This window comes from Balaenoptera physalus (assembly GCF_965194825.1).
Source record: "Balaenoptera physalus genome assembly, chromosome: X".
Classification (NCBI taxonomy): Eukaryota; Metazoa; Chordata; class Mammalia; order Artiodactyla; family Balaenopteridae; genus Balaenoptera; species Balaenoptera physalus.
The window spans coordinates 61,248,378-61,269,196 of NC_138903.1; the positions used below are offsets into that span (position 1 = coordinate 61,248,378).

At 37.9% G+C, this 20,819-nt stretch overlaps 1 protein-coding gene and 1 pseudogene across 2 annotated transcripts in view; one reads left to right on the forward strand and one right to left on the reverse strand.

Annotated features, from left to right (window-relative positions):
- LOC309652343 (uncharacterized protein KIAA1143 homolog pseudogene) overlaps positions 1-12,211 on the forward strand; it is a 209,720-nt pseudogene extending 197,509 nt beyond the window's left edge. Inside the window, exon 2 of the transcript XR_014268761.1 lies at positions 10,726-12,211. The product of XR_014268761.1 is annotated as an uncharacterized protein KIAA1143 homolog pseudogene (transcript). The remainder of the gene's footprint in view (positions 1-10,725) is intronic.
- TEX11 (testis expressed 11) overlaps positions 1-18,789 on the reverse strand; it is a 373,633-nt gene extending 354,844 nt beyond the window's left edge. Inside the window, exons 1-2 of the mRNA XM_082445679.1 lie at positions 16,451-18,789; positions 15,771-15,828 (exon numbers count right to left, since the gene is read on the reverse strand). Coding sequence (XP_082301805.1) covers positions 15,771-15,807 — 37 coding nt within the window. The 5' untranslated portion in view covers positions 15,808-15,828; positions 16,451-18,789. The remainder of the gene's footprint in view (positions 1-15,770; positions 15,829-16,450) is intronic.
- Between the last annotated feature and the right edge of the window lie 2,030 nt (positions 18,790-20,819).

The window sequence follows — 20,819 nt, forward strand, 5'->3', positions numbered from 1 at the left end:
ACATTGTCCTCAATGGCGAAAAACTGAAACCATTTCCACTAAGATCAGGAACAAGACAAGGTTGCCCACTCTCACCGCTATTATTCAACATAGTTTTGGAAGTTTTAGTCACAGCAATCAGAGAAGAAAAAGAAATAAAAGGAATCCAAATCAGAAAAGAAGTAAAGCTGTCACTGTTTGCAGATGACATGATACTATACATAGAGAATCGTAAAGATGCTACCAGAAAACTACTAGAGCTAGTCAATGAATTTGGTAAAGTAGCAGGATACAAAATTAATGCACAGAAATCTCTTGCATTCCTATACACTAATGATGAAATATCTCAAAGTGAAATTAAGAAAACACTCCCATTTACCATTGCAACAAAAAGAATAAAATACCTAGGAATAAACCACCTAAGGAGACAAAAGACCTGTATGCAGAAAATTATAAGACACTGATGAAAGAAACTAAAGATGATACTAATAGATGGAAAGATATACCATGTTCTTGGATTGGAAGAATCAACATTGTGAAAATGACTATACTACCCAACGCAATCTACAGATTCAATGCAATCTCTATCAAACTGCCACTGGCATTTTTCACAGAACTAGAACAAAAAATCTCACAATTCGTATGGAAACACAAAAGAACCCGAAGAGCCAAAGCAATCTTGAGAAAGAAAAACAGAGCTGGAGGAATCAGGCTCCCTGACTTCAGACTATAGTACAAAGCTACAGTAATCAAGACAGTATGGTACTGGCACAAAAACAGAAACATAGATCAATGGATCAGGATAGAAAGCCCAGAGACAAACCCACGCACATATGGTCCCCTTATCTTTGATAAAGGAGGCAAGAATATACAATGGAGAAAAGACAGACACTTCAATAAGTGGTACTGGGAAAATTGGACAGCCACACATAAAAGAATGAAATTTGAACACTCCCTAACACCATACACAGAAATAACCTCAAAATGGATTAAAGGCCTAAATATAAGGCCAGACACTATCAAACTCTTAGAGGAAAACACAGGCAGAACACTCTATGACATAAATCACAGCAAGATCCTTTTTGACCCACCTCCTAGAGAAATGGAAATAAAAAGAAAAATAAACAAATGGGACCTAATGAAACTTAAAAGCTTTTGCACAGCAAAGGAAACCATAAACAAGACCAAAAGACAACCCTCAGAATGGGAGAAAATATTTGCAAATGAAGCAAGTGACAAAGGATTAATCTCCGAAATTTACAAGCAGCTCATGCAGCTCAATATCAAAAAAACAAACAACCCTATCCAAAAATGGGCAGAAGACCTAAATAGACATTTCTCCAAAGAAGATATACAGATTGCCAACAAACACATGAAAGAACGCTCAACATCATTAATCATTAGAGAAATGCAATTCAAAACTACAATGAGATATCATCTCACACTGGTCAGAATGGCCATCATCAAAATATCTACAAACAATAAATGCTGGAGAGGGTGTGGAGAAAAGGGAACCCTCTTGCACTGTTGGTGGGAGTGTAAATTGATACAGCCACTTTGGAGAACAGTATGGAGGTTCCTTAAAAAACTACAAATAGAACTACCACATGACACAGCAATCCCACTACTGGGCATATACCTTGAGAAAACCATAATTCAAAAAGAGTCATGTACCAAAATGTTCACTGCAGCTCTATTTACAATAGCCAGGACATGGAAGCAACCTAAGTGTCCATCAACAGATCAATGGATAAAGAAGATGTGGCACATATATACAATGGAATATTACTCAGCCATAAAAGGAAATGAAATTGAGTTATTTGTACTGAGGTGGATGGACCTAGAGTCTGTCATACAGAGTGAAGTAAGTCAGAAAGAGAAAAACAAATACCGTATGCTAACACATATATATGGAATCTAAAAAAAAAAAAATGGTCATGAAGAACCTAGGGGCAAGATGGGAATAAAGACACAGACCTTCTAGAGAATGGAGCTGAGGATACCGGGAAGGGGAAGGGTAAGCTGGGACAAAGTGAGAGAGTGGCATGGACATATATACACTACCAAACGTAAAATAGCTAGCTAGTGGGAAGCAGCCCCATAGCACAGGGAGATCAGCTCGTTGCTTTGTGACCACGTAGAGGGGTAGGATAGGGAGGGTGGCGGGGAGGGAGAGGCAAGAGGGAAGAGATATGGGGACATATGTATATGTATAACTGATTCACTTTGTTATAAAGCAGAAACTAACACACTATTGTAAAGCAATTATACTCCAATAAAGATGTTTAAAAAAAAAAGAGTAAATCTTAAAAGTTATCAACACACAAAAAAAATTTTCTAACTATGTATGGTGATGGATGTTAAACTAGACTTATTGTGCTGATCATTTTGTAATATACACAAATATTGAATCATTATGTTGTACACCTGAAACTAATATAATGTTGTATGTCAATTATACCTCAATTTAAAAAAATAACTAGGAAAGTTTTTAAATGATGTTTTTAAAAATCCACATATTTTTTAAAAACAGATTTCTTGAAATGTTTTTGAAAAGAAAAAACCCAATATAAATTTTTAAATTTGACTTCCTTTTAAAAAAAATCGAAATATATTTTATTAGAATACCAATTATAATTCCTAGTTACATAGTATATGATACTGTGAAGGCGTTAATTTTGATTTGTGAATGTTCTCTTAATATTTTATATAATTCATTCTTTGTCAAAATAATTCTGGTCCTTTCAAAACATATTTTCAGTGTCATTCAGTTGAGCAACTTGACTAACACCAGCTGAGGCAATGAGAGCACTGCAGTTCTTGAGGATAAAATGCAGTCAGCAAAGCTGAGTAAGTAATAGAGATCACATAGCTGAATGGTTGAGAGTTACACTATGAAGGAGAGACTTGCTTCTGGGAGAAGCTCAGAAAAGAGCTTCTGTAAATACAGCCTATTCCTGAGATGTGAAGACAACACCCTGTATTAAGGTTATATCAGGCAATATTGTACATTTTGGAAAAAAATGATTAAATTATCTTCCTGGCTACTGAAATAAATATGATTTACAACATGATTGCAGTCAATTTAATTTAAATGAGATTCATCCTAGTTAAAACTGGGGAGTCACTCTATTGAGGCAGCCACGTTAATATGTACCAATTAATTCTGATTAGGTAGACAGCATTCTAGGTACAGTATAATAGAAAATAAACTTCTTCCCTGTCCTTGAGGAAGGGAGCTTCTGTGACAACATGGAAAAAATCTATCAACAGTCCTGCCAAGTCTCTCCCCGTGACCTCCATCAACTCAACCAGTCATTCAAAACCCAAAGCAGTTCAAAGACTTGCCAGGGTCAATTCAAGATTTTACTCCAAATCACAATGATTACTTGCAATTTCTTCAGTGAGAAAAGAACCAAAAATGACAATAAAATAAACATTTGCATAGTGCTTTACAGTCTCAAAGCTTTTTAATATGCATTCTCATTTAATCATCAATCTACTCTGTAAGGGAGATACTTTTATAAGATGCAGGAACTGAGATATAACAAAGTATAGTGACTTCTCAAAGGTGACAGAAAGAGGAAGTAGCAAACTAGGAGCTGAACTCACGCTTTCTAATTTGAAATCCTGTACTTTCCACTATACTAGACCTATTGGAAAAGGCCTGGAAGAATTGACTTGCCAGGACTCTGAGACAACTAAAAAATAGAGAGAAAAGAAATGAGCCAACACCATTCAGAGTGCTACACTATAATTCTGATTGTGAGCTAAGAAAAACTATTCCAGCAGAGGCTACTTTTAATGAGAAGAGTCAAAATGTCCAAAACAGTGTCAAAAGGGCATGGCAAAAAAACTCAAGCAAACTCAGAACAGGTTTAGTGACAGACAAAACCACACTGTAAATCATACTTTCTATCTAATGGTCAGAGACGATCATTTTTCATATACAATGTTCCAGGAGGACCCAACTGACAAACTGGGTATGGCACAAGAGAATCCAAGCAGCGAATCATAATGCAGAAGTCAGATGAAACTGCATGAACCATAGTTCCAAGAGCATTATTCACAGCAGTGTATTGTAGTTCTGAGCAGCATCTTGGTCCTGGAGGGCAACTAGGAAAGGATACAGGGCAGGCTAGCTCCATGAAAATCATGACAGTCAGAAATGATACAGTTCTAAAGCTCAACAGGTGACTAGAGTATGCCCCCAGCATGTTAAATCTCAAATCTGATGGCCAGTATGACTTCATTCCAAACCAGTCTCTTCCCTACAACATAATACTGTTATTCTTTCTTGCCCTGTACAGAACTGGCTCAGGGACTGAAGCAAACCTAAGCCTGGGCTCATCAGGAGATAAAGCTATGTAAAATTTTGGAGGGCAACTGGCTGGGTGGTGGGGGGAGGTAAAAAGGCAAGAGCTGACTATATCATGCTAACCAAAAAAGGAATTTCCAACTTGATTCTGGTGAGGAAAGACATCCAGTCACATCCAGGGCACTAAACTTTAGAGACTAAAGGGTAGAATTATACTGACATTGAACAAACCATAGCAGTAAGAGGAATATCTCAAAAAGCCACAACTCAGTCCTCTCAACCAAATGCATATTGTATAAATGTTGCAATGAATCTGGTATTTTATTTCTTTCACACTCCTATAAAATGCAAGGTCAATAACCAATCTCAATTTGCCAATTCATCCAATCCTACCCCTAAACATCTGTATATATTTACAAAGTATCTGTATATATTACTCTTTTATTCTCATTACATCATCTTACCCATTGTAGTTGAACCCTGCTGCTCTTGACTGAGTCTTCTATTCAGCTAAGATCTGCTTTGTTTTAGTTACCATGGTTACCAAAGGCTATTTCTATCTGTTTAACAACTTAATTAATTAACTTGTTTACTGAGTGTTAACAATGCACTAGGCACTGAAGACAGACTTATCCAAGGCACCTGCCCAGTAGATTCACATCTAAATCAGACCAAAAACAACACATGGAAAGGTTGGGAATGCAATTAGTAGACTATAACAACACAGTTGGAAGGTCGAAGTGGATTAGCTAAGCTGAGTACATTATAGCAACTCTCACCAAAGAGGTCTTTGAAGGAAGAAAGAAACCTAAGTTGATTCAACTGTCTTTGTGATTTCTTATCTCTATACTATTGTAAACCACACATAATACACATAAAACTTGCTTGCAAAAAAAGTCAAATATTTAATGAAACCAAATGAATGACAGCTAATTTTCCACACAAGATATCTTTAGCCTTTTCATTCCTAACAGAATGCACTAGTTATTTAGAGGATTGCTAAGCAATATGTCATAAACAATTAAGCATCTTATGAACTGCTTTTGATGGTGACAGAATAACACAGGAAAGTTTTATCTGAGCCCATGTGCATTTCCAAATCATCATCAGAAATATATAGCATCATCCCTGGTGACAGTGTTACTATCCTTGTGGGCAATAGGAATAAAAAAGACAAGAGTTATTTCATTCATTAATTCAATTAACATTTAATGATAATCAAGTATTTTGCTAAGCACCAAGAATAATGTAAACAAGACACAGTCCCTCCCTTGAGGAGCTTACACACATTTCCACACAAGATGTATGTGGAATCAACCAATGTATCAATCAACCAACATGTATCAATCAACCAATTTTTTAGAGCTGTAAGTCACCTTAAAATTCTAGTAACGCACTCTAATTTTATAATTAATTAAAATAAGCTACGGGGAAGTTAATTAACTTGCCCAAGATCAAAGCTATTAGTAGTACAGCATGAACAAAATCCACAACAACTGTACTTTCTGCTTTGGCTGGTGTCTATATTTCTCCTTGTAAAAGGTAATACAACAAACGTTTATTGAATGCTTGATATCAGGCAGATACTAGGGACCTTACTAGGAATACAAAGATGAGTGAAACAGTCTATACCATCACGCAGATCACACTATTAAGAGAAATTAAAATGAGAAAACTTACAATATAATAAGTGCTGTGAGTGCAAGACGCTACAGAAATATAAAGGAAGAATTAAGTAACTACCCGTTTGAGAGCTGGGATATAGGGATGGCAGAATAGGCTTCACTGAGTGCTATTTGAGGTGGGTCTTGAACGATCACTTACGAGTTTGCCAGGCAACATACCAAACAGAAGGAAAAACATGCAGGTGTGGAAAGCACAATGGGTTCAAATAACCATAAGCAGTTATGTATGGCTGGAGAAAAGGGTAAAGGAAGGTTACAGGAAACACCATTAGAAAGGTATGTAGGGGCCAGAGCTTGAAATACATGGTATGGTATACTAACAAAGTTCCATTTTGTTAGTTACACTGTCTCTTTATTTCATAAACTATATTATTTCTACCTAATACGTGCATACCAGGTGACTCCAACAAGTATATCAACAAGATTTCTGCACAGGCCATACAGACACTGTGCTTATGACTCTGAGCTACATGGCACACTCTTGGGACACTTCCTAATAATCCCATCACTCCTAATCTGAGCATCCCACTGTGCCATGTAAACGATTTGGAAAAAATTGTTGAGGGAGGCTTTCAAATGAATAAAGTCCTTTGAGATTCAATGAAAGTCAATTATCTTGAGTGAGTTTTCCTAGTAAAATTTTCAGTCTAGATCTGCAGTCTAACATGGCAGCCACATGTGACTACTGAGTACTTGAAATGTAGTTAGTCCAAATTGAGATGGGCTATAATTGTAAAGTACACACCAGATTTCAAAGATTTAGTATAAAAAATGTAAAATATCTCAGTAATTTTCTATACTGATTACACGTTGAAATAATATTTTGGATATGTAGGGCTATAAACATAGTATCAAAATTATTATTACTATTATTATTATTTAAAATAATTGTACCTGTTTCTCTCTGCTTTTCAAATGTGGCTACTAGAAATTTTTAAATCACACTGTAGCTCACATTATATTTCTATTGTACAGGGCTGGTCTAAAGTATATACTGTCATTGGCTTCTGAAGATTTAATGATACAAATTGTTAATACCTACTTCCTTAACAGTCGTCATGGATTTAACAGAAAAAAGAAAGTAAAAACTTGGATATTTGAATAGTCCATAAGGATGTTTATATTATAGCAAATACAAAGATGTTAGAAATCTAGAAAAAGGAGAATTCTCTTCAAATTAACAACAGGAAAGGGAGTTCCAAAGCTTGAAAAACAGTTGCCATTCTTTAAGAAGAAATAACGCTCATGTTGAGAAGGACAACTGGGCTGAATTATCTTGGTACAACTATTCAACAACACTCAACTTTTTGCTATTCCCATGTTAAGTCACCTTCTATTTTGTATGGTCCTGGTACTTGTCAAGATGAGGAACTTTTTCTTTCTGAATCAAGCAGGACAGTTTTAGGAAACACCCCCAGCCCAGATGCTACTGTTTCTTAAATTAAGAATTTGGGCCTTTCAAAACCTGTCCTCCAAAAAGGAAATAATCTAGAAAATCTGGTAAAACCTGGTTACAAAAGCACTTTACATCTCAGCAAATCCATTCCCAGATATTCTCCCCAAGAGAAATGAAAACCTAAATCACTTAAAGCTTATGCATGAATATTCATAGTAACTTTAGTCATGATAGTCAAAAATGTCCATCAACTGATGAATAAACAAATTGTGATCTAGTCATTCAGTAGAATGCTACTAAACAATAAAAAGGAATTAACTACTTATATATGAAACAATATGGATGACTCTCAAAACGATTATGCTTAGTGAAAGACACCATAGGAAAAAAGAGTATATACTGAATGATTTCATTTATAAACTAATCTGCAGTGACAGAAATCAGAACAGTGGTTGCCTGGGGTAGAGGGCTGTGGGTAGATTGACAGCAAAGGGGTATGGTAGAATTCTCTGAGATGAAAATGTTCCATTTCTTGATTGTAACGGTGGTTAAACAGGTTATATTTGCCCAAAAAAAAAAAAAGCATCAACCTATACACTTAAAGTGTGTGAATTTTGGACTTCCCTGGTGGTGCAGTGGTTAAGAATCCGCCTGCCAATGCAGGGGACACGAGTTCGATCCCTGGTCCAGGAAGATCCCACATGCCGTGGAGCAACTAAGCCTGTGCGCCACAACTACTGAGCCTGTGCTCTACAGCCCGCAAGCCACAACTACGGAGCCCGCGTACAACTACTGAAGCCCACGCACCCTAGAGCCCACGCACCCCAACTCTGAGCCCACGCACCACAACTACTGAAGTCCACGTGCTCTAGGACCCGTGTGCTGCAACTACTGAGCCTGCGTGCTGCAACTACTGAAGCCCATATGCCAAGAGCCCGTGCTCCACAACGAGAGAAGCCACCAAAATGAGAAGCCCGCACACTGCAACGAAGAGTAGCCCCCGCTAGCCACAACTAGAGGAAGCCCGCATGCAGCAAGGAAGACCCAATGCAGCCAAAAAATAAATAATTGTTTATTAAAGTGTATGAATTTTATTGTATGTAAAGTATATCTCAATAAAGTTAATTTCTAAGAAAGAAAGAATAAGAAAAGGAAAGGAAAAGGAAAGAGGAAGTTGAGGAGAGAGAAAGAAAGAAGAAGTACTACAGACCTGAAATCCCTGGAGGCTGTGAGACTGTAACTATGTGAGGTGACAGATGTCTTAACTAACATTATTTCCATAATCACTTTGCAGTATATACATGTATAAAAATCACTATGCCATACACCTTAAACTTATACAATATTATGTCAATTATATCTCAATAAAGCTGGGGGAAAACGATGAATAGGAGTTGGTAACAGACGTTCACACACAGAGAGCCCCAAGAACCCTTCAAAGAGAAGAACCAAAATTCTAAATCTAGAGATAAAGCCAAGTATAGAACAAGACAGTTTCCAGGCTTTGTCAGGCAGGTTGAATAGGCATTCTCAGAGTACCAGAGCAAATCAGGCAGGTGGAATAAGCATACTCAGTGTACTAGAGCTCATCAATGAATTTGGTAAAGTTGCAGGATACAAAAATAATACACAGAAATCTCTTGCATTCCTATACACTAACAATGAAAGATCAGAAAGAGAAATTAAGGAAACAATCCCATTTACCATCGCATTAAAAAGAAAAAAAATAACTAGGAATAAACCTACCGAAGGAGGCAAAAGACCTGTACTCAGAAAACTATGAGATACTGATAAAAGAAATCAAAGATGACACAAGCGGATGGGGAGCTATACCATATTCTTGGACGGGAAGAATCAATATTGTCAAAATAACTATACTACCCAAAGCAATCTACAGATTCCATGCAAACCCTATCAAATTACCAATGGCATTTTTCACAGAACTAGAACAAAAAATTTTTACAATTTGTATGGAAACACGAAAGACCACGAAGAGCAAAGCAATCTTGAGAAAGAATAAACGGAGCTGGAGGAATCAGGCTCCCTGACTTCAGACTATACTACAAATCTACAATAATCAAAACAGTATGGTACTGGCAGAAAAAAAAGACAAATAGATCAATGGAACGGGATAGAAAGCCCAGAGATAAACCCACACAACTACGGTCAACTGATCTATGACAAAGGAGGCAAGAACACACAACGGAGAAAAGAGAGTCTCTTCAATAAATGGTGCTGGAAAAACTGGACAGTCCCATGTAAAAAAAATAAAATTATGAGAAATGGAAATAAAAACAAAAATAAACAAATGGGACCTAATGAAACTTAAAAGCTTTTGCACAGCAAAGGAAACCATAAACAAGACCAAAAGACAACCTTCAGAATGGGAGAAAATATTTGCAAATGAAGCAAGTGACAAAGGATTAATCTCCGAAAGTTACAAGCAACTCATGCAGCTCAATAACAAAAAAACAAACAACCCAATCCAAAAATGGGCAGAAGACCTAAATAGACATTTCTCCAAAGAAGATATACAGACTGCCAACAAACACATGAAAGAATGCTCAACATCATTAATCATTAGAGAAATGCAAATCAAACCTACAATGAGATATCATCTCACACTGGTCAGAATGGCCATCATCAAAAAATCTACAAACAATAAATGCTGGAGAGGGTGTGGAGAAAAGGGAACCCTCTTGCACTGTTGGTGGGAGTGTAAATTGATACAGCCACTTTGGAGAACAGTATGGAGGTTCCTTAAAAAACTACAAATAGAACTACCATATGACACAGCAATCCCACTACTGGGCATATACCCTGAGAAAGCCATAATTCAAAAAGAGTCATGTACCAAAATGTTCATTGTAGCTCTATTTACAATAGCCAGGACATGGAAGCAACCTAAGTGTTCATCGACAGATGAATGGATAAAGAAGATGTGGCACATATATACAATAGAATATTACTCAGCCATAAAAAGAAACGAAATTGAGTTATTTGTCGTGAGGTGGATGGACCTAGAGTCTGTCATACAGAGTGAAGTAAGTCAGAAAGAGAAAAACAGATACCGTATGCTAACACATATATATGGAATCCAAAAAAAAAAATGGTCATGAAGAACCTAAGGGGCAAGATGGGAATCAAGACAGACCTACTAGAGAATGGACTTGAGGATACCGGGAGGGGGAAGGGTAAGCTGGGACAAAGTGAGAGAGTGGCATGGACATATATACACTACCAAACGTAAAATAGATAGCTAGTGGGAAGCAGCCGCATAGCACAGGGAGATCAGCTAGGTGGTTTATGACCACCTAGAGGGGTGGGATAGGGAGAGTGGGAGGGAGGGAGACACAAGAGGGAAGATATATGGGAACATATGTATATGTATAACTGATTCACTCTGTTATAAAGCAGAAACTAACACACCATTGTACAGCAATTATACTCCAATAAAGATGTTAAAAAAAAAATCCCAACAGGAATAAAAACAAAAAAAAATAAAAAATAAAATAAAATAAAATAGAATTAGGACATTCTTTAACACCATGCACAAAAATAAACTCAAAATGGATTAAAGACCTAAATGTAAGACCGGATACTATAAAACTCTTAGAGGAAAACAGGCAGAACACACTCTGACATAAATCTCAGCAAGATCTTTTTTGATCCACCTCCTAGAGTAATGAAAATAAAAACAAAAATAAACAAATGGGACCTAATGAAACTTAAAAGCTTTTGTACAGCAAAGGAAACCATAAACAAAAGGACAACCCACAGAATGGGAGAAAATATTTGCAAACAAAGCAACCAACAAGGAATTAATCTCCAAAATATACAAACAGCTCATGCAGCTCAGTATCAAAAAAACAAACAACCCAATCAAAAAATGGGCAGAAGACCTAAACAGACGTTTCTCCAAAGAAGGCTACAGATGGCCAACAGACACATGAAAAGATGCTCAACATCACTAATTATTAGAGAAATGCAAATCAAAACTACGAGTTATCACCTCACACCAGTCACAATGGCCATCAAAAAATCTACAAACGATAAATGCTGGAGAGGGTGTGGAGAAAAGGGAACCCTCCTCCTACACTGTTGGTGGGAATGTAAACTGGTACAGCCACTATGGAGAACACTATGGAGGTTCCTTTTAAAAAAGTAAAAATAGAGCTACCATATGATCCTGCAATCCCACTCCTGGGCATATTTTGGGAGAAAACCATAATTCGAAAAGATACATGTACCCCAATGTTCACTACAGCACTATTTACAATACCTGGGACATGGAAGCAACCTAAATGTCCATCAACAGAGGAATGGATAAAGAAGATGTGGTATATATATACAATAGAATATTACTCATCCATAAAAAAAGAACGAAATAATGCCATTTACATCAAAATGGATGGACCTAGAGACTGTCATACTGAGTGAAGTCAGACAGAGAAAGACAAATATCATGTGATATCACTTATATGTGGAATCTAAAAAAAATGGTACAAATGAACCTATTTATAAAACAGAAATAGAGTCACAGATGTAGAAAACAAACTTATGGTTACCAAGGGGGAAAGAGGGGGGAGGGATAAATTGGGAGATTGGGATTGACATATACACACTACTATATATAAAATAGATAACTAAGAACCTACTGTATAGCACAGGGAACTCTACTCAATACTCTGTACTGACCTATATGGGAATAGAATCTAAAAAAGAGTGGACATATGTATATGTATAACCGATTCACTTTGCTGTACAGCAGAAACAAACACAACATTGTAAATCAACTATACTCCAATGAAAATTAATTTTAAAATAAACAAATATTTTTTAAAAAGCATACTCAGAGCTTGCTGCTTAATGAATTGATGTCAACCTGAAGTGAAGTTTTTATTTTTTTTAATATTTATTTATTTATTTGGCTGTGTCGGGTCTTAGCTGCAGCATGTGGGATCTTCAGTGAGGCATGCGGCATCTTTAGTTGCATCATGCGAACTCTTAGTTGGAGCATGTGGTATCTAGTTCCCTGACCAGGGATCAAACCCAGGTCCCCTGCATTGGGAGCGCAGAGTCTTAGCAACTGGACCACCAGGGAAGTTCCTGAAGTGAAGTTTTTAATGACATAACATTCTGTCCTTGGCCCTCTCCTATTTAACAATTTTATCTATGATTTGTATGAAGAAGTTGAAAGAGAAACAGGTAACAAATAAGACAGAAGATATAATCAGGAACAAAAATTAAACCTCCAGTCATAGCAATGACATTAATGTAAGAAAAAATTAAAGTCCTGCATTTATGTCTCCAAAGCTAACTGCACCAATATATGACAGGCAAGATGTAGCTTAATAGAAGCATGTATTAAAAAAAGACTGAGGGTCTTCTGGGGACCAAAAGCTCAAAATGAGTCATTAGTGTGGTGTGACTGCCACCACCCAAAAAAAGAAAAAAAAAAACCAACCTTAGCTATATCGGTACCTAAAGACAATGATGATCATTCCTAAATCTAAAGACAAAGATTATTTTGAGCTTATCATATAGAACCTAGAGAATTGTGTTCTGTTCTGGGTACCACACTTTAAGGAATAACATGAAAAGAACAGAGCATGTTCAGAGGACAGCACACAAAATGATGAGAGGACTAGAAACCATGTAATATGAGAAATGACTGAAAGAACTAAAAATGCTGAATCTGAAGAAGAGACTTCCCAGGGGACATAACTACCTTCAAATACTTGAAGAGCTGACATGCAGAAAAGGAGTTACAATTATTTAGACCCAGTGAGTATAACTTAGACCAATTTGTATTCCTTTTTGGCCTTGAAATTGATTGGAATTGTTGGTACAAAAAGAGGGATGTTATGTCAATTCTCCCTGAGAAGAAAATAAGCTAAGCCATCACATGGCTCTTTGTGGTCCATTTTTACAAAATCTGACTGAAAAGGTTGTGTACACAGAAAAGAAAACTCAAATGGTCAATAAATCTATGAAAATATATCCAAGTTCACTAGTTGACAGAAATGCAAATTAAAACACCCATGTAATATGATAACATGAGAGAAAATAGAACTGGCTGATGGGTATCTGGGAACTCTCTGCACTATCTCTGTAACTATTCTGTAAATCTAAAATTACCCCAAGATAAAATGTTAATTAAAAACAACACCACCAGACTTCCCTGGTGGCGCAGTGGTTAAGCATCTGCCTGCCGATGCAGGGGACGCGGATTCAATCCCTGGTCCGGGAAGAACCCACATGCCGCAGAGCAACTAAGCCCACACACCGCAACTACTGAGCCTGCGCTCTAGAGCCCACGTGCCACAGCTACTGAAGCCCGTGCACCTAGAGCCCATGCTCCGCAACAAGAGAAACCACCACAATAAGAAGCCTGCACACCACAACAAAGAGCAGCCCCCACTCGCCGCAACTAGAGAAAGCCTGCGCGCAGCAATGAAGACCCAACACAGCCAAAACTAAATTAATTAATTAATTAATTAATTTTAAAAACCCTTCACTCATGCAAAATTTCTGAAGTCTGGCAATACCAAATATTAGCAATAATATAGGGAAAGAGAAAAGAAGAGGGAGTATAAATTGTTAAAACTACTGTGGACAGCAATTTGGCAATATCTGTTAAGTTAAACATGCTTGTAGCTTTTGACTCATCAGTGCAACTTCTTAATGTACACCCCAGAATAGCACTGCCACTATAGAGTAGCCACTAGCCACATGTGACTATTGAGCGCTTGAAATGTGGCAAGTCCAAAATGAGATATGCTTTAACTATAAAATACATACCAAACTTCAAAGACTTTGTACAGAAAAAAAAGAATGTAAATATCATTATAATTTTTATATCAATTACATGTTGATATGATAACATTTTGGATATACTGAGCTAAATAATCTGTATTGTTAAAATTAATTTCATCTGTTTAACCTTTTTTAATGTGGTACTAGGAAATATAAAATTATTTATGTTCGCACTGTGTTCCAATTGTACAGCACTGCCCTAGAGCCTCACCCACTAGTGCTCAAAAAATAAGTTAATTTAGTGAGTCATAACCAACATTTTGTAAATGAAAAAGCATAGAATAGGAAATATCATAGTGTGCTGTGTGTAATAAGGGTAAAACGATTTCATTAAACTTTTGATACTGGGATGTAATGTAAAATATAATATTTCCTTGCCATAGGTGGCGGTCAAAAATTTTTGAAAGCTCCTAATAAACACTACAAAACACAATGTTGTAATGCTGTTGAGATTAGATAAATAAATTGTGGTACACTTACATTCAATGTATTATTACTAGTCAGCGGTGTAAATAAATGAACTAGAGCTAAAATATCCATATGGGTAAATATCCAAAACATAATACTGAGCAAAAAATATAAGTTGCAGGAAAAAAAACTATACAAAATGATATAATTTATGTAATATTTCAAATGATGAAAAACAGTCACCTCAATCTTTTCGTTCTTTGGAACAGTGAAATATCTGAAGCATATGACAAAATGTGAAGATTCAACAAAACTTAGTGGTAGTTTTACAGGTGTTCATTATATTATTCTCCTTACTTTTCTGTGTGCTTCAAATATTTATGTAAATACCAGGTCTCAAATACCATATACTTAAAAGTCTTAATCCCTACTCAATACTTATATCTTTAAGATAGTATATCCTAAATTAAAACTTCAGGTAGGTGGTAGTGGGCTTTGCTGTTGTTTTAAAATGACAAGCATTAACAAAACACTGACCTAAACTTTTTTAAATCATAGATTTGTAGCCACCCTGGTTACAACATATTTCATTATTATATGAATGTGAATGCGAATGTACCACAGGTCTAATCATGTCCCCAGAAAAAATGAAGTATGGTGAACTCTCCCATATCTGGCATGGTCGAGGAATCTGGTGTTCTAGTCAATCGAATTGTTTCTGTTTACTAAGAACTCCCACAAATATCATCCATAGAGTACCAATTTTCAAAAGAATTAAGATACAGAAAAATGCTCTTAAACCTAAAGCTACACAGGATATAATTTATTTTTAACTGATGATTATGGAAAGGCACTTCAGGATCTAGCCGTAATTTTTTAATGTACTTTTAACGCAGCAGATTTCTATTTCAGATTAAACCAGTGTTATTATGCATGCCACAAAAATCCTGGGAAAACAAGCTGTGAATTGTGAATTCTATTTCCCTATGCTAGTTTATAAAATGGTTCCGGTGTCTTAGACATCAATGTTGTTTTCCGATACCTAAATGAGAAAACTTGGAGCTGTGGATAGGCCAAAGAGATAAAATTAGGAAACAAAATACATTCAGAAGATGTTAGATAAGGTAGCGAACAGTCCGACATTTTCTAGTGCAAAGCTAAATACCTTTAAAGTCCATGAAACGAAAATCAGTGGCGTCCATTTTAAAATCTCTGGTTCAGACCTATGAAATAAGAAAATATTTTAATATTCTGTCCTTTATTCTCCCGCTTCTCAATAAATTTCTTTTCAAATTTTTCCTGTTAGTTGTTATCCAAAAGAAAAAATGCTGAGGAAATTTTAAGACCCAGAAAATGCAGTTAACGAACGGCAGCAGCAGGTTGTCCAGCGACGGGAACCCGGCAGGCCAGAAATTTTCGTCGGACTTCTTTTCTAACGACAATCCGCCCTGCAACGCAAAAACACCACGGCTCGGGGTACCCTGTGATTGGTCTGCCTGGTACTCATTGCCTCCTCCTAATTGGTTCAAAAATCTCCCGTCGCCGCCGCACATACCCCGCCGCACGTACCCCGCCGCACGTACCCCGCCGCACGTACGTTCTAAGCATCCAATCACTGACAGTCCTTCCCCACCCCCCCCCCACCCCCACCCCCACCCCGGGCACCACCCCCCCCCCCGGGCACCACCCCCCATACTTCATCCAAGTCCCGAAACCAAAACCCTGTCTTTCCCCGTTTTCTTTCACCGGAGAGTCAGCTCCATAGTTCAAAATCACTGCGTCAGGGCCACTTTAAGAAGTGTTGACCTAACGACTGCATCTCCTTGCTAATTAGAAACAACTAACCTGTACACCTCAGCCAGGACAGCCGACGCCACAGTGCTCCCTGCGCAAACCAAGTCCACAGTGCCAGTGAAGACGCTTGGAAAGCTCCTCCCCCCATAGTGATGTCAATGAAAGGCCTCTCCCAGTTGACGTTTTCCCTTCATCTCGAAGCCTGAGTTTCTGGGCACAGTCCGGGCGTGAAGTTCTGGGGATGCAGTTCAGAGGGCCGGGGTGAGAATCAGTGAAAGTGAGGGAGTATAGTGCAATACTGAAACATACTGCAGTTACTGCGGGAAGAGTGCAGATGGCGAGGGTTACAGGAAAGAGGAGAGCAGGCCTTCGAAAGAAAAAAAAGGGACAGAGGGAAGGAGGCAGGGGAAAGAGGGACAGAGGGAGGGAGGAAGGAATGGAAAGTAAACAATGTTGCCCACTGGTTATTCAAGAGTGCAGGGACTTCTCTGGTGGCGCAGTGGTTGACAATCCGCCTGCCAATGCAGGGGACATGGGTTCTAGCCCTGGTCCGGGAAGATCCCACATGCCGTGGAGCTACTAAGCCCATGGGCCACAACTACTGAGCCTGCGCTCTAGAGCCCGAGAGCCACAAGCACTGAGCCCACGTGCCACAACTACTGAAGCCCGTGTGCCTAGAGCCCGTGCTGCGCAAAAAGAGAAGCCACCACAATGAGAAACTCGCACACCGCAACTAGAGAAAAACCGCATGCAGCAACAAAGACCCAACACAGCCAAAAATAAATTTAAAAAAAAAAAAGAGTGCAAAGGTCAGAAATATAAGAAGTTGAGGAGACTGAAAAACCCTGTAGTTCCAAGACATGTTTCTGCTGCCCTGCCATTGTCAAATCTGAAGGAAACTACCCAGTGACTCCCCTGCAGGCTCACAGCAAGGGCAGGGGGTCCTACCCAACTCCAAACAAATGGTTTCAGGGATGGTGTGGAATATATATATGTGAACATGTTTGATTCCAGCTAAATCTACGAGTGATGCTTGCAACCAAGGAGTTGGCCTCTACTGAAATCTCCACTCAGAGACAGCACTGTTAAGGCATGAGGCCTCCAAATTTGGGGACACGCCAAATCAAAGCATTAACAAGGCTCCCACCCCTTCCCTCACATACCCCTCTTTTAAGCCTTGTGCACCTCAGTCAAGCCAGATGTGGAGCTGGCTAACAAGATGAAGAGAAGAGATTGTGGCTTCAAGTCTGGGAACACTAACAGAGTTGCCTCCTGACCCTGAGAGTCTCAGAGTCAGTCGTTATTTATCGTGGAAAAGATGGGATTTCTAAAAATAATTTCTTTTCCCTCTTCAAAATTTTCTGCATCTAGATCACATAGTATAGTGAAGGAAAGGGGGAAAACAGGAAGTACTGCTATTAACTACTTTTCTTTTGGATCCTTCTCTATTAAATCCTGCAACTTGATATATATTTCACAATCCTAGATTGCTAAATTAGGGGAAGAAGTCTGGTGGTATCCCATAATTGACCGAATCCTCACACACTGCATACTGCGTGAGCTGGCGCTAGCTACTTAGAATCTCAGCGCTTCAATTTCCTCATCTGTAAGACGGGAATAAAAGTAATTCTAGGCTTCTGGTTCAATGGAATAGTGTACATAAAGCATCTAGAACAGTGGCTGGCATATGGTAGGTACTTAAAGAATGTGAGTTCCCATTATCACTCCCCATTTCCTGGTTGGCAGTTAAGGGCTCCCAACTTCTATCATTCCACCCAAGCTCCTGGCTCTAGCATAACTCCTTTGTTCATGGATGAACAGATGAAGAAACAGGACAATAATTAGACCTCAGCTCTCAAGCCCACAGGGGTCCTTTTAGAGCTCTTAGTGATTAATAATGTCTGTAGTAGAATGGATATTATATTATCCAAAATTATATCAGGCATACAGGAATCAAATGACTCTGTTGATTAATACTGACTGCAAATAAGACTCCAAAGTCAGGGCTACTTACTGAGCTGACACCACTGCACTGAAAGGGCCAGTGGAATAAAGGAAAATATGCAGAAAGGGTAAAAAACCCTTATGTTGTATGGGTAGCCCCAATGTTTTTGGTTTTGATCTAGATGGCCTCTCTAGATGTTACAAGTAAATGAGAATTAAGAGACAGAAAAAAAAAAAGTCAAAGAGAGAGAGAAGAGGAAAGGAGATCATAAAAGAAGCAGGTACATATTGGGGAGGACATGCAAGAGTGAGTAGTAAAATACCATTAAGCAGCACTCAACACGCGGTAAATTATCTTACCTTACCCCTAGCATAAACTATAAATTTTCCACTGCAACCCTTTAACAACTTAGTGCAGAAATGTTGAAAGAGATTGTTGCATAAGGGAGGTGAACAGCTTGGACTCTAAGATTGTTACATAAGGCAGGTGAACAGCTTGGACTCTAATGAGCGCTTATTAAGACTCTCATTAATAGACTGGATTAAAAGAGAGTAAGCAACCAAGAATGCAAAGTAGTGCAGAAGGTAGCATTACACCTTGTTAAAAGAAGAAAAACACCTCCAGAGTAAATATGCAATTATAGTCTGGAAAATTCTAAAAACAAAAGTAATAAAAAAGTAAGGGACAGGGGCTTGTTCTACCAGGTATTAAAACTACCGTAAATACAACTGTATGGTAATAGTGCATGCAGACAGATAAATGGAACAAAATAGAGTCCAGAAACAGGCCCGAGTATATATAGAAATGATTCAAATCAGTGGAGAAAAGAGCTGGTCCAGAAAAAGTATTGAAACAACTGGATAGCCATTTAAAAAAATAAATAAAACCAGATCCCTGCCTTACTTCATATACCAAAATGAATTCTGGATTCATCAAAGATTAAATTGAATCATTAAACTTCTAAAGGAAGTTTGGGTGAGTATTTTATAAACATGACAAGATCTAAACGTGACCTGAAACCAGAATCGAAAGGAAAAACAATGATAAGTTTTACCACATAAAAATTAAAATCTTCTGAATGGTACTATAAGCAAGGTTGAAAGACAAACCACAGATTAGACAAAGACTTTTTCAACATATGTAACAGATAAACAGTAAGAGCTCTTAAAATTAAAAAAACAAGTAGTCTAGCACATAAATCAGTGAAGGACATGATCAGACAATTTGCACAGGAAGAAATATAAATAGCCAATAAACACATGAAGAGATGTTCAACCCCACCAGTAATCAAAGAAATGCAAATAATAAAGCAAGGTGAATTTTTTTCATTTATCAGATTGGCAAAGGTTAAAAAGATTAACAAAACCTCAAATTGACAAGATGCACAAAACAGGCACTCTTGTGCACTGTTGGTTAGGAGTACAAATTACTGCAAATTTTCTGGAGGGCAGTTTGGCAACTGGTATCAAAGTCTTAAATGTGTGTACCGTTTCCCAACAATTCCTCTTCTAGGAATTTTCCTAAAGAAGAAATTGGAAAATTTTGCAAAGATAGATTAATAGAAATGTTCACTGAGGCGTTGTAAATCTCTTATGTGTTCACCTAGTTAAATGTGGACTATTTATACAACCTAGTGTACATTAGTACCATATAGTGGCATACTTATACAGCCTTTAAAAACACTGCTGTGAAAACAACGTAGAGGTATAAAACTTGGGAAATGCCTATATCCTACCGTTGAGTTTAAAAAAAGAAAAAAGTTACGAACTGCTCAAAAAGGTTTAGGGACTTCCCTGGTGGCGCAGTGGTTAAGAATCTGCCTGCCAATGCAGGGGACATGGGTTGGGGCCCTGGTCCGGGAAGATCCCACATGCCGCGGAGCAACTAAGCCCGTGTGCCACAACTACTGAGCCTGCGTGCCACAGCTACTGAAGCCCATGCGCCTAGAGCCCGTGCTCCACAACAAGAAAAGCCACCGCAGTGAGAAGCCCCTGCTCGCCGCAACTAGAGAAAGCCCGCACACAGCAATGAAGACCCAATGCAGCCAAAAATAAAAATCAATTAATTAACTAATTTTTAAAAAGTGTAATTTTATAGATTTGAATGACTAAAAAAACTACTATACAGGGAGTTCCAACTACTACACATACAATAGATAAGCAACAAGGATTTACTGTATAGCACAGGGAATTATAGCCAATATCTTATAATAACCTATAAATGGAAAAGAATCTGCAACAAAGCTGAATCACTATGCTGTACACCTGAAACTAACAGAACATTGTAAATCAACTATATACGTCAATTTAAGAAAACTATTGGGATGGTTTCCACCTGGGTGTGAATGGGAAGAGACAGAAGTGGCTACAGCGACCAACCAATCCCACTAATACGTAAACTGAAAAGGTCTCACAGAAAAGATAAACACTTATGTATGCATATTTGAACGAAAATGTCTGGAAGAGTATTTACCAA